The sequence below is a fragment of the Otolemur garnettii genome, unplaced genomic scaffold (assembly GCF_000181295.1).
Source record: "Otolemur garnettii isolate 467f Iridium unplaced genomic scaffold, OtoGar3 scaffold00032, whole genome shotgun sequence".
NCBI classification, from domain to species: domain Eukaryota; kingdom Metazoa; phylum Chordata; class Mammalia; order Primates; family Galagidae; genus Otolemur; species Otolemur garnettii.
This window is the reverse complement of record NW_003852427.1, coordinates 2962794-2976355: the sequence shown is the minus strand read 5'-3', so window position 1 is coordinate 2976355 and position 13562 is coordinate 2962794. Positions and strand designations below refer to the sequence as shown.

The 13562-nt window shown below is 48.7% G+C and overlaps 1 protein-coding gene across 4 annotated transcripts in view; it reads right to left on the bottom strand.

The window, feature by feature from the left end:
• The window catches only part of CACNA1D (calcium voltage-gated channel subunit alpha1 D), a 347874-nt gene that overhangs the window by 36174 nt on the left and 298138 nt on the right, over nucleotides 1-13562 (bottom strand). For 2 of the 4 annotated variants that reach the window (XM_003789390.2, XM_003789391.2), the window contains 5 exons: nucleotides 11899-11982; nucleotides 4611-4655; nucleotides 4081-4209; nucleotides 1753-1818; nucleotides 49-140 (listed from right to left, as the gene is read on the bottom strand). In XM_003789390.2, coding sequence (XP_003789438.1) covers nucleotides 49-140; nucleotides 1753-1818; nucleotides 4081-4209; nucleotides 4611-4655; nucleotides 11899-11982 — 416 coding nt within the window. The remainder of the gene's footprint in view (nucleotides 1-48; nucleotides 141-1752; nucleotides 1819-4080; nucleotides 4210-4610; nucleotides 4656-11898; nucleotides 11983-13562) is intronic. The other 2 variants (XM_003789392.2, XM_012804921.1) reach the window with 1 other exon arrangement.

Below are 13562 nucleotides of genomic sequence, written 5' to 3'. Positions count from 1 at the left end.
GAGACTCGCACCCCTGCCCAGGAGCACCGCCAAGCCCATCTCAGTCACCTGAAGAGCAGCAGTACTGCCTGAGGAAACGTCTGGAAATTGTTGTTCCTATTGATCTGGTTGTTGTCTCTCATGGCAACTTTCCCAAACATCTAGGTAGAGAAGTTGTCAGGAAAAAAAGAATAGATTTTTTGTCATACCAAAAGATCCAGATGTAATTTAGAACTGATTCAGGCTTGATCAACACCAACTAGGGTTTTCTCATAGTACTTGGCATTTCATACATTCGGCAAAGATCTGCTGGGCATAGCCATGTGCCAGGCACCAGGTTAAACACTGGGAATGCTCCAGACTGTATTCCCATTCCAGGAGCCCCTACCCTGAGGGAGAGACACAAGGTGACAAGCATGGAAGAGGTGCACATGACCAAGGCTAGGGGACTGTGCCAGGGAAGGTCCTGGATGGAAGGGACAGCCAAGCCCAAAACTGTAGGATGAACAGAAGTCAGCCAGGTGATAAGACTAGAGTGCAGACAAGGGGGCGGAGGGTTGGGTGTTGCCCACAGCCAGGGCTGGGAGCCACAGGTGCTAGTGGGTTTTACCTTTAGGGCAACCAGAAGAAAGTAAACAGTGTTACTTATGGGACTGACATTCTAGAAGAGTCTGACGTCTGCACATGCCTGCTGGGTAAATCTGGGGTGGTGTGTGCAATGCAGTTTGCAGTTCTGAGATCGCCCCTTTTTAGATGTGAACATGTGTGATAAAAGACACTTCAGGGCACACACACTGTGGGTTGCTGAATTTCTGGGGCTCAAGTATGTTAACTTCTATTTCATAGCTCTCAGAAAGATTGCTTGAGACCTGTGAATGTTTCTATGGCTTCAGAGTAAGACACCACCATTTCTCTGACCCTAAAATCACTTTGCCTCTTTCTCCCTCACATCCCTCCGTTATCTGAAAGATGGTCATCTCAGCAAGTAGAGAATCTGCAAGGAGCACTCTAGCTCTCTGCTACTGTCCAGCTCCCTCCACTCTTGGAGGCTGCCCCTCTCACTGTCCCAATAGCCCACGTGGTATTAGGGCTCTACTGTCAGTGAGGCCTTGGCCCTTCCCCTCCCCCCAGGAGGAGCAGGGAAGCAGGCTTCAGCCTCTCACCTCTAAGGCCAAGGTCACAGGGGTGCCTGGTTTCATGTCTATTTTTAAAGGTGAGTTACTGAAACCTAGTAATGATCCAAGTTCAGTCCTCATCATCACATCTGGAAGTATTTTGTTTCAAGTGAGAATCTCCTTTGGTTATGATAAAGCATAATTCTTCAGAATATAAATTATCTTTGGTATTACTAAATACCTTTTATGTAACATTAGTATGGAAAACACAACACCCATACTGACCATTAGAACTTCTTTTAGTATGGTGTCTCCTCCCTGTGGTGTCTCCTAAGGCACCTATTGCTGCTAAAATCAACCGTGGATTTTCTCAACCCATTGATTCTCCCAAGAGTCAAGCTGGGGGTTGGAGAAAGTCAAGAAACACAGCTTTTCTCTGTGCATTCTAACCTCTCCAGGTTCTCCAGAGCCTGGGTTTCTCTCCTGAGGTTACTCCAAAGGAACTACATCTTTCTCATCTCCCTATCACTTCAGCAGAGACCTTCAGCTGAAAAAAAATCACAACCTTGTCTTTCTCCTTCACTGGCCAGGATATGTCTTGCTACAGATTTGGGGCTACCTAGCAAAGAGCACTGGAGGGAAGGCTGCTGGAGCTTACCTGCATGCCAATGACCGCGTAGATGAAGAACAGCATGGCTATGAGGAGGGCAACATACGGGAGCGCCTGCAGAGAGAGTGCCTGGCTCAGTGCCTGCCGCCCGCCCTTGCCACGGCTGGGCACAGACCCAGAAGACCCACAAGGGGCCACACTCTTTTCCACATTACAGTGAAAGGACACCCACAGTGAGGAAGAACTTTTAAGTCCCAGCCCAGCACTACTGCAGTCCTGAGTGCACCATCCACATGCACACCTGGTATCAGAAAGCTGCAGGTAGGATGTGCTTTCCAAGGTCACTAACAGGCGTCCAAACCCTAAACATCTTCAGACAGATACATCACTTTCATATAATCCTGAGATTCATTATTGGATTCCTTTGTGAAACTGTAATTGATCAAACTATTCCAAAACACTTGACATTTCTACTGCATCCGCTTCCTTTTGTGGACATATTTGGCATGGGGGGAGTCTATTGCAGATGTCGCAAAGGAACATTTTAATGCACAATCACCTTGCTTTCTGCTGAAGTGTTTCCTTAGGAGGAAATCTAAGGAGTGGAATTAGTGGGTCAGAGGGGAAGGACCGCTTTCTGGCTGTGGCTGTAGAATGCAAAATGCCTTTCTTAAAATGCATACCTTCTTAAAGAACCATAAAATGGGGGCTGCACCAGGGAAGAAAGGAGATGGCTGTGTGGTGGCCAAGCCCGGGTTGTCTTTGGAAACACCAAATACAGGTACCCGCATCTGATCAGACTCCCAGTCCTTGCATCTTATGTTTCTCAACTACTTTTCTATGTGACAAATATGTCCACATGCACTGGGTACCCAGATTGTTAGGCTTAATTCCAGGGGCACACACTTATAGCATCCACTTTCTCTCCTGTCTGAGAGGGCTCATTACAAAGTCAGTGGCTAACAGACTTCCATCTATTATGCCATCTTCAGACCCATGGCCAGCTGTGGATTTGTGACTGCTGGCCTGGCCCAGTGCAGTAGCCACCCCCACAGATGGACTGTTTAACAGAGTCCCACGGCATTAGTTTCAGGCTTTCCTCACTATACTATACGCATTTTTTTCTTACATTATCAAATGTTTAGAATTTTCTTGGGAGTTGCTCAGTTTTCATGGACCACTGCTCTGTGAGATGACTTTCTTACCTATAGTATACCAAATCTTTAAAAAACAGTTTAATCATTTCTTTAAAAAGATGACATAATCATCTGAATACATTCTATTTTTATAGCAGTTCACTGATAATGGTATCTTATATGCATAATAACTGTCAGGATTTTGTGCCTGACCAAGACCTTGCCTACCGGAGCCCTACTCTTCCCTGCCTCTGAGAGCTCCACCCCCTCATCCTTCCCAGCAGGATGGGTGACTTCCCTTCTTTGAGTGTTTGCACCTACCTACTCCCATTTGCCATCCCTCTCCCCTTTACTTGCTAAAGTCCCACCCACTGTGAAAAACTGCTTACTGTTACCCTAGAGGCAGGTGAGGGCAAGTCTGAACTTTTTCTTTATATATCTTTGGACAGCTTCATTTGTTACTGTAAAAATTTATTACTTTTTAATGAAAATTAGTCAAATAATCTATAAGAAGACGACATAGGATTCACTTTCTAATGTTTGTGCATATCTATAAATTCCCTACATGGGTACGCCTTTTAACAAGAATCTGTATTCCCCCCTCATCTCTTTCCCAGCTGATTTCTACCCAGAAGACTATAACTCCTGAAATGAGGTATAACAGCAGCTGGCTCTACTCAGGAGTAGTCTAGAGCTGGGCTGCACCTGCCTGGAGAATCACAGGGGACAAAAGTCCTGAACTGTGTGACCCTCCCAGGCACTGGCTAACCCAGAGACTGGTGATGGTATGCTGGCCCAGGAGTGGTCTCTGGCCTGAATCTACACAAGCTGACAGACAGGACTGCTGCTGCCTGTGAGGAGAAGCCATCCCAGAGAAAGGGTGTGAGGCTCCTCGGGAGTCTTCTGGGACTGTCATTCTCTCACACACCATCAACATTGGACATGCTGGGGGAAGGGGGATGCAGGGCCTCAGGGACTCCACATGTCTCTCAGGCTTGGAAATGCTACAGATCTCTTAGCTGTAGGTCCTCACTGCTTTCTTTTCTGTTTCCATTAAGTAAGTAATCATACATGATTTACCAAAAAATGCTAAGCTGGGTTCTTCCAGCTGATTTTCTCCTGATTGAGATCCACACAGTGGTCATGTGGAGGGAACATGGGTGTTCTGGGACAGGGGACAATCTCTGACTTACATATGGTCTTCAAAGACAAACTGAGAAGCCCTTGGCATGGCTCTTACCTGAAAAGACTTAATGAAAGTCCACAGCAATGTCCGGATGCCTTCCCCCCTGCTGAGAAGCTTCACCAATCGCATCACTCGGAAAAGACGGAAAAAGGTGATGGAGATTCTATTGCTTTCTTCAGAGTTCTGAAGGGTTATCATGGAGAGGTCAAACCCAACGGAAGGTAGAACATGCAACACTTTCAGAAAAACAGCAACAGATGCAAAAGTGACAGAGGCAAGAACTGAAGATGTGTCTCTAGGGCCTTTTTATCTTAAAAAGCATGATATGGAAGGAAGTTACATGCTAACAACACAGAGCTTGAAAAACTGCGTCCACACAGCACATGCATGTCCACGTGTTCTACTGTGTTAGAGGAGAACGCTGGGCTGGTCAAGAGGGCTGGACACGGATGATGAATGCAAACCACTGCAGACACTGCTCTGGAGGACATCATGGAGGATACAGAAAAACCAGTGGAAAACTCAACATGGCCAAATAACTCAAGGAAAAGGCCCAGCCCCTGGGGACTAGTCACTGATCTTACCCCAGGTGTAGTAGTTGGGACAGGGACATTTTCACTTTCAGTTGGCTTTAAGAAATCAAAGATTGAAACACATTAATGAACTGGGAAGGAACCAGTGGTTCAGGAGAGCATTCCCCCCTCTTAAAAAATGTGTGGTTAATGTCCTTGGACAGCACACTGCTCACCCCCCAAGAAAACACCAGAAGCTCTGCCTGGAACTGGACTTGAGGGTGGGCAACTACTGACAAGGGCCCAGACAAGCTACCACTTTCTAATTCACATCCAAGGACATGATCTGCTGTAAGACTAAAGATAGAAATGCAGAGTGTGCCTCTGCTTCCCAGGAATTTGGGAGGGGACTAGTCTCTTTGCTTGTTAGAGCTGTGGGTCTCAGGAACCCACAGAGCCTTCTCAGCAGGCTCCTAACCCTAACAGAATGTCTCCAGCAGCAGGGTAAACAGTAACACCTGCCTGTAGTCCACAGACCTCTTTGGCCTGTGCTCTGTTCCCATGGGACCAAACACCTGTGTGATGTATGTCTGATGACGGCCTCTCTGGCGGGGTGGCTAAGGAGCTGGATAGACCGAGTTGCGTGAGGGGAGCAGGGCTGGTTTCCCTATAGGAGCCTCATTGCCTGTCCCACAGCTCAGACTGTCCCTGACAAGAAAAAACTCAGGTCTCTTTAGAAGAAACAACATAGGACCAGCTCCCCGAGCTGCAGCAGCTCCACTTCCTCCCAGGGTTGGCTCTGTAGCAGACTCTGATGACTGCTGTTCTCCTGGTGCCCTGCACACCCAAGACAGCAGTGACCTGGCCTCATTCCCGTCAGGGCCCCGCAGGGAGTCTGGTACTTAAGGAGTGTTCAGTAAGTGTTTGAGAGAATGCAGAGGAGTTAAAGCAACTCTGACCAATGCCAGGAGGCACCTTTAAAGTAAGGCCAGTAATTTAACTGAACCAGAATCAGGCTGTGCCAATTTTCTTCCCCTTCAGTGGTGTCTTCTCCACTACAGTCGCTGGTCTACTAACCAGGGAACCTGCTAAGCTAGAGGACGTGTGTGCACACTTCCCAGACAGCCTCCTCCCCAGGGAGGGCAGAGGAAGGAAGGGCTTAGTCTGTTGCCTCTCTCTCATTAAGGGTTGCCTTCTAAGACCAAACAGAATCCATAACATTTGTAGAAAATATGAGGTTTGAGCACATCAGAGAACAACAGGAATTCAGCAACTTGACTATGAACCCAAGGTGAACAGTTTCTGATGGAGTTAAAAGAGGTTCTTGCTTCACCTGGGATGCTCAGAATGGGAGCTCTGCAATAGGTCTGCCAACACCCAAGGTCACTGATGTTATTTTCCTCTTCTATTATCTCATCTCAAAAGAAATAACATCTCCTTACAGGGACAGATGTTTTCAGCTTAAGACTTCCACAAATGAAGGACCTAGTTTCCCAACATTCTCACTGTCCCCCATGCTACTCTCACTAGGTCTGTGAACAGGGAGGCTTCACTCTTGCCCACCGAGTGTGTGCATCAGGGGTGTGCACAGCACACCCCTGCTTGCCTCTGCTCAGGGCATCCAGCAGTGTGCACAGGATGGAGCCCAAGCCCTCCTTGCCTGCCCCTGCTGTCCCACTCCAAGTCTGACAGACCATTATGACCCTCTTCTTTAGGGTGTGTGAAAACTAGCAGCCAAACTGACTTTCAAAGGGTATGTCTCTCCTTCAGCTGATAACCTTGAAGGATGACAAATCATGGACTGTGAACTTTGAATCCTGGGTATTCTCTTGTATAGAAAAACAAAAGGGAGGAGGAGACAGCATTTGTGGAGGACGAGACAGCACAACATGCAAGAAAGGAAGAGTACACAGCACACCAAGCCGCGTGCACCCCCGGTGTGCCTGCAACATGCCCTTCCCGCCACACACGGCTGGGCCGGGGGATGCTCCTGGCTGCACCGGGGGGTGGGGGAGGGGGCAGCACAAGTCGCCAAAATAGCTTACAAATTTGAAAGTCCCCAAGGATGGCTTTGCCTAAGTTATAAATGACAACCTAATGAAAAGGACAGCCCAGCTCTCATCCAGGCCTGCGTGCTGAAATGGCTGAGAGGTCTTTAACTAAACCTGATCAGATTCTTATTTAGTTCATCTGGGACGTGTCTGCACACTGGGACCATCCAAAGCTCCCAGGTGACTCTGATGCGCTGCTAGCACTGAGAACATTAGTCCTGGGCCAGGGTAAAGCTGGGCTGAGTGTTCAGCTGGAAACCCACACCAGCAAATTCTCTTTAGGTGTGGGGTGACCACATGGTGTGAAGCCACTAGAAAAGAACACTCAGGTTGCTACAGCTGAGCAGTGGGTTGGTTTGGAGTCAATGAGGGTTCAGTACTTGGACAGAGATTAGACTCCATCCCTACCTTCCTTACAAGGGACGAGCCCCAGATGGGAAAGGAGCCAGTGGAGATGGAACATGAGTGAGCTGACAGTGCGCTTGGCTCTTAGGAGCACCCACCGGACACCCAGAGGACATGGGATTGGAAAGGACTCACTCCCTATGGAGCTTTCCAAAGGCCACCTTGAGGGGCTGATCATCAGTTTTCAACTGGGGGCATTCTAGCATCACCTCAGGGATAGGGCTAGTAGCTCCTTTCAATCCTGAGATGTCATATTCTTCAGTTGGGAACACTAGAGGGAGACAGTAGGGTTGGCCTCAGGAGGCCGAGCTACAGGTCAGGGTTGGGAAAGCCCCTTGCATTCCTGCAGCCCTCCTGACATTCTCTTTAGCCTCTCCCTGCAGGGCTCCCGAGAAGGCTCTTAAGACCAGGGCTCCAGGCCAGGTCTCTACAACTGTGGAAGCCAAAAATCCTGGAGTTTCCCAAGTAGAATTAATAGATTCAATCCATATTTTCTGTATTATTATCCATGTTTGCTTGGAATAGCTGAAAAGACATGGCAGGAAGCAAACTGGCATCCCAGAAGAGCTGGATCTGTTAACCTGAGGCATCCTGGATAACCCAGTCTTTGGGGGAGGCCTGCCTCACTATTTCTAACCCAGCATGTAAGACCCAAGCAGGGTGCTTCTTTATCTAGGGTTGCCATGTCTGGGTCCACAACCAGTGCCTAGATGACCCGGTTCCAAGAAAAAGGTTAGCATACCAGGGAGTGGGCCCTGAACAACATTGCATGGGTTTGGGACAAGAAGTGAGTGGATTCATTGGCCACCTGGTCCAAACTGGGTGCCTGACAAGGTGAAGACAGCTCTGAGGTCTTTGGGATTGAGCTCCCTACTGACATTTATATGCTCTTTGGTAAGTAATAACAAGGAAGACATAGCTTCTAAAGACGTATTTTGCTGGGCGACACCTGTGGCTCAAAGGGGTAGGGTGCTGGCCCCATATGCTGGAGGTGGCGAGTTCAAACCCAGCCCTGGCCAAAAACTGCAAAAAACCCCCCACAAAAACCAAGAAGTGGTATTTTGCCTCTCAAGCAATAATGATAATGGGAAACAACTAAATGCCAGCAACAGCCATCCCTGAGTTGGCTAGGTCATTTCCCCATTCAAGGAACAACAGGTGTCAAAGGGGGAGCAAGAGTGAGCCCACCGGTTGTCATCTGACAGTTTAGCAGCTTGGTGATGTTCTGACCAAATGTGAGACAAGCCCAGGAGAGTTACTAAGCCAGGAGCAGAGCAGGGTGGGGGGACACTCAAAGGGGACAGCGGGATGGAGCGGGCTGGTGAGCATGCAAACAGGACAATGCAAAGGGCCACCCAAAACGTTCTTGCCAAGAATACGAACACAAGCTTGAGTCTCATTTCCGGGCCAGATAATTAATTCTGGAAGACAACGCTGGCAAGTCACAGAGCCAAGTGTGACTGCCCAAGACAGCCCAGGGCAGGCTCCAGGCTGGAGGCATCAACATTTGGGATGGGGAACAATTTAGATGACTGTGACCGGTCCTTAGCACGTCCTGTGAAACGCAGTGAAAACCAAAGGTGGGGAGGCCAAAAACAAGCACACAGTCTTTAGAAGTGCTTTGCTTTAACAACGACTTCACCGTATATATGTTTATATATACTTGCCGCTACAATTTTCTAAAAATAAAACCAATATGAAAGTCAATTAGGCAACAGAAAAGGAAGATCAACAGAGTTTGGGGGAGAGAGCACAGCAAGTTAAACATTGCAAAAAATGATGACTATGGCAGCTAAAACCAGCCAATAATGAGCCAAGGGTGTTCATGCTCATCTGACGCTGGAGCTCAGGGGATAAGGCCACCAAGATGTGACGTGCACTACTCCCTGGGGGAGCTAGGTGTGGAGGGAGGAGGTGCAGGAATCGATAGTTTCACTCATATATATTTATACCACAGGTTAAGGATACCCAGTCTTTCTTGGGTCTACCTACTGCCCATGAATGGCAGATGCCCAGTACACATGTGTTGAAAGGCAGAATAATGACAGGATGGCCTTGGGTGCTTCCTCTGTGCCAAGGCCCAGTGGAGAAACACAGATCTCTCCAAGTACTACTGGCCCAGGGTAGGGAGCTGGCACTGCCATGGTTAAAGTGTTTGGTCTTATGCTACCACTGACCAGGGAAAAGGTCACTGGCTGAAAGCACAGTATAGGAAAGTTCACTGGTGAAATTCTGAAAGTTTAATTGCATGCCAGGAACAGACTCCACGAAAGCCTGCCCTACACAGATACCCCATGTCAAATGATAACTAGAAACTTCAGTGCAGACCTACCCCTCTCCTGACTGGTGCAAGGTAAAGCAGAGCAGCACTGAGGTGCTGATAAGCAGGGTTGGGCGGGAGGGGGCAGGCACAGCGGAGGGGCAGGGCCAGCCCCAGCACACAGGAGGTAGCCAGGCTTGTGCCGTTCTTGTGCGCCAGCATCACACCCACCAGCCAGCAGGGGGGTGAGGTGTGAGAGGGCCAATGGCCACTTGGTGAACAAACCTTGGCCACATCCCAGTACCCAGAAACTAAGTATTCCTGCCACCACCTGCACAGCACTTTAAATACCCAATTCTCCAGGGAGACCTGCTGAGCTGACAGCTCACTGCATTTTCATTTCCTTTATAGACCTCCTCTGACCGATAAAAGGGTCTGTTCCAGAATCTTCGTGGAACTATACCTCAGTATAAGTTGTAAGCACTTTAAGTTGTGAAATCATTAAGCAGGCAGATGTCTGGCCATCAACTCAGGCAAAAGCCCAGTTAGGAACCTGCTATTCTTCCATTAACACCAGATTATTTTGTAACCAGGCATCATTTACATATCATGAGTGGTAATTTTATAGCTGATTTATGGAACATTTCATGTAAAGAATTTACACACATCTGGGCTTCAAGAGATTGGGGGACATGTGTACCTAGATCTAGTGAAATATATTCTAGTATCTAGCCAGGGCGCACACTCGGGTACAATGAGGCTCACATCACATGCTCAGGGAGGTGGCAATGTCCTATAACCCATTTTACATCCCATCAGGAAAACATGCACTTACAATAACACCCTTGTATCTCATCAGCACCTTGGTTTTTTAGCAAGTATTTCACAGATATTCAGGCCATTCTGCCACCATAGCACACCTGCAAGGCTGGGCGGGGGGCAGATATTACTTGCCTCATTTGACTAATGGAAACTGAGGCCAGGGCCCAACAAGTCTCTTTCTGAGCCAGGGCTGAACTGCCAGGCTGGTGGCTATCTTACTATACACATTCCAGAATCAGCCTGGCCCCACAAAGGTGGCACAAAAGGATTTCACAGTCCTCAGGTGATACAGGCTGTTCAGGCACCAGGACAGACCTTATAATCCTCAGTCCCGCAGATGCTACAGGGAAAAGCACTGGGGAAAGGGGCCAGCCAGATTGGCACTGTGGAGCAGAGGCAAACACCACCCAAATGTCCCTTCTGTGTCCTGCTCATCCTCTCAAAACCGGGCACATGCCCTGGATACCCACTAAGACTTGATGATGAGCTGGGGTCAGACCAGGTGGACAGGGACCTTTCTGCTTGTCCAGACCTCCCCATCTAGCATAGGTCAGACCCAAGAGAGCCAGCTGGGAAGTGGTGCTCCCTTTCTTAATTTTGAAAAGGGGGCTCACTCTACCAACCATGCTGCTACTACACTTGGTCCCCCATCAAATGATTCAACTGGATATGAAGAAGTACTGAGAGCCGCTCCCTGATAAGCAGAGGCCCTGAGCACCCTTCCATCAGCATCAGCCCAGGAGGAGCTAGAATGTGGGTATTCACCAGTGTCACCTGAGACTCAGAATAGACACAGGAGACAGGTGAGGGCACTAGTGGCTGCCACCACAGGTTCAGGACATAGCTAAGGGGTCTCCCCCCTTTGCCTTCACAGAACCATTGTGGGTTCAAGGGCACATCATTAACTCCATTCACAGCTGGAAAGGCTGAGGCACAGAGCAGTCAGGTCACCTGCCATGGTCCCACAGCTGGGGGGTGATAGCATTCACACACTCTCACAATTAACTCCTAGCCCTTGCAACTTTAATAAGATCTTTAAAGACATTGTTTTACTTCCAAAATGGCAACTGCACATTTACTTCCCCACTCTTTTTCAGCAAAAGGGGATAGAAGTGAGGTAAAGGAGGGGAGACTACAAATTATCTACAGTCTTTTAAAAATAACTGTGCCTGGATTTCTCGAGTATGTGGAGATTCATGGGCAGTACTTCTAGTCTGTTCTACACCAGACTTAATAAAAATAATCACGTCAGAGGACACAAAGTTTGCTACTTACATTCACTTCAGTTATAGCAATATCAACGACGCTACCAACAACAATTAAGGCATCAAAAGTGTTCCATGCATCAGTGAAATAGTGCTGTTAGGGCAAGCATTCAGAAGCCACAGAGGAGAGGAGGCACAACAAGAAAAAAGAAGAAAAGGACAGTGTTATAAAGGGGGAACATTCTAGCATTATGCCACCTGGCTACTTGAAACATCACCTTAAAATAAACATATGAGAGATATGTCACTTTTGGTATTGCTTTTGACACACCAGGTGGAAACAATTACGGACACTCTATCTTACCTTGCCTACTAGTGACCGGGGGAAATGCTGTGAAAATATTAAGTCCTCCAAGAGGTGATTTGTGTCTATGAAGGCCTTGGCCTAAGGTTCTACCCTAAAAGGCTTCTTTCCCACAGCTCTCATTAGGAAATCCTAGTTTCAGATCAAGTGACTGGGATCTGTGACTTGTCCAGGTGATGCCAGGGCAGGGAGCAGAGTGTGCGCAGATAGAGGAGAGAGGACACAGAAGCAGCCACGCCAGATGAATACTCACATCTGCTTCGCTGAGGGCCACGTCTATAATGCTGCCGATTACGATGAGGGAGTCAAACGTGTTCCAGGCGTCACTAAAATACCCCTGGACAGAGCAGGTGAGGGCAGATGTTTATGAGCATGTATGAGTCAAACATCACACGGACCATATGGGGACACATCTGAGTCCCTGCAGCACCTTTGGCAACCAGGTAAGGTGGGAAAGCCAAAGAGGTAACAATAATGTCCACTGGTGGAAAGGGACACAGCAGGGAGGTTGCACACCTTTACATATGAGAGAGGTTACACGCACGTGCACACACACACACACACACACACACACACACAGTCCTGAGCAGCACCAAACCAAGCAGAACATTTATTTGCAGCACAGAGGAAGGCATTTTGGCGACCCTGCCCTGGTACCCAGAGTGATGACCCCAAAATTTTCGAGCTGATGGAAGAGAAAGGTCCTCCTACTCCTTCCAGAGTCTCTAATTCTCCACTGGTTTCGCTTCTCCCCTCCCACTTAAAGAACACCATCTCCAGGCATTCCACATGCTCTCATTGCTGTCTCTCCACATATCCCAGAAGCCCTCCTCATCCTTGCCAGGCAAGCAAGCATTTAAGGCTGTGCCCTGTGGCAGGAAGGCTGAGATAAGTCCCTGTCTTCAAAGGGCTCTCAGTCTGGTGGACACAGATCTGGGTGAAGGCTTACAGGGAGACAGCGACAGTGCTGTGGCAGTTGGCCCCACTCATTGCTGTGGGCTGGCGCTCGGTGCAGGGAGGCCATGGCAGGTTCTGTGGAGGAAGAGCACTGAGGACTCCTACTTCCTCAGGAGATGCCCCAAAGCACCCACAGGCTTTCCACCTCAACTTTTGCTGTCTTCCCTTCCCCTCTTCATCGTCCAGGCTTAGTGGACTCCCTCCCACCTTTCAAGCTACCCCCAGTTTCCTCCCTAGCTCCTGATGCCTCTGGAATCCCAGCTGCCCCATCCCCAATGCTATCTGCTCAAATTCACGTCTTCCTTCAAGGTCAGATAAACATTAGCTCCATGACAGGACCTGCCAGTCCCAGCTGACTGCTCACACTCCACCAGCTAACTCTGTAGCTCTCCACACTGACCACTGAGCAAGGGGCCTTTGTGTGCAGGCCCATCATCACAGCAGCACTCCAGGAGGACAACTGCACCACTGTTCTGTCCCCACCCCACACCCCAACCTTTAAGACCCTAGAACCCAGTCAGCCTGGCTCATGCCACATCTCTTCTTTCCACTACCCTGTACCCACTGTTACCCAGCCGTGGCTGGTATGTGTTTTTTCATACCTTGCCACAGTTCTGAAGGGGCATCTCTATAGTTACGACTTACAAATCCATGTGACTTGCTACACATCCATCTTACATCTTCCTCTAGGATCAATATCATAGGTGCTAAATCTGTGCTCACTGTCTCCCAACACCCAGGGAAGTACTGCACACAAGGCAGGAGGTTGTCTCATTACAGGTTGATGACTCTGTCTATATATCACCTGTGTTTTCCCCTAAAAGCCAGAACAGGTCCTGTGGCTCAAGCGGCTAAGGCGCCAGCCACATACACCTAAGGTGGAGGGTTCGAATCCCCAGCCCGGGCCCGCCAAACAACAATGATGGCTGCAACCAAAAAAAATGGCCGGGCGTTGTGGCG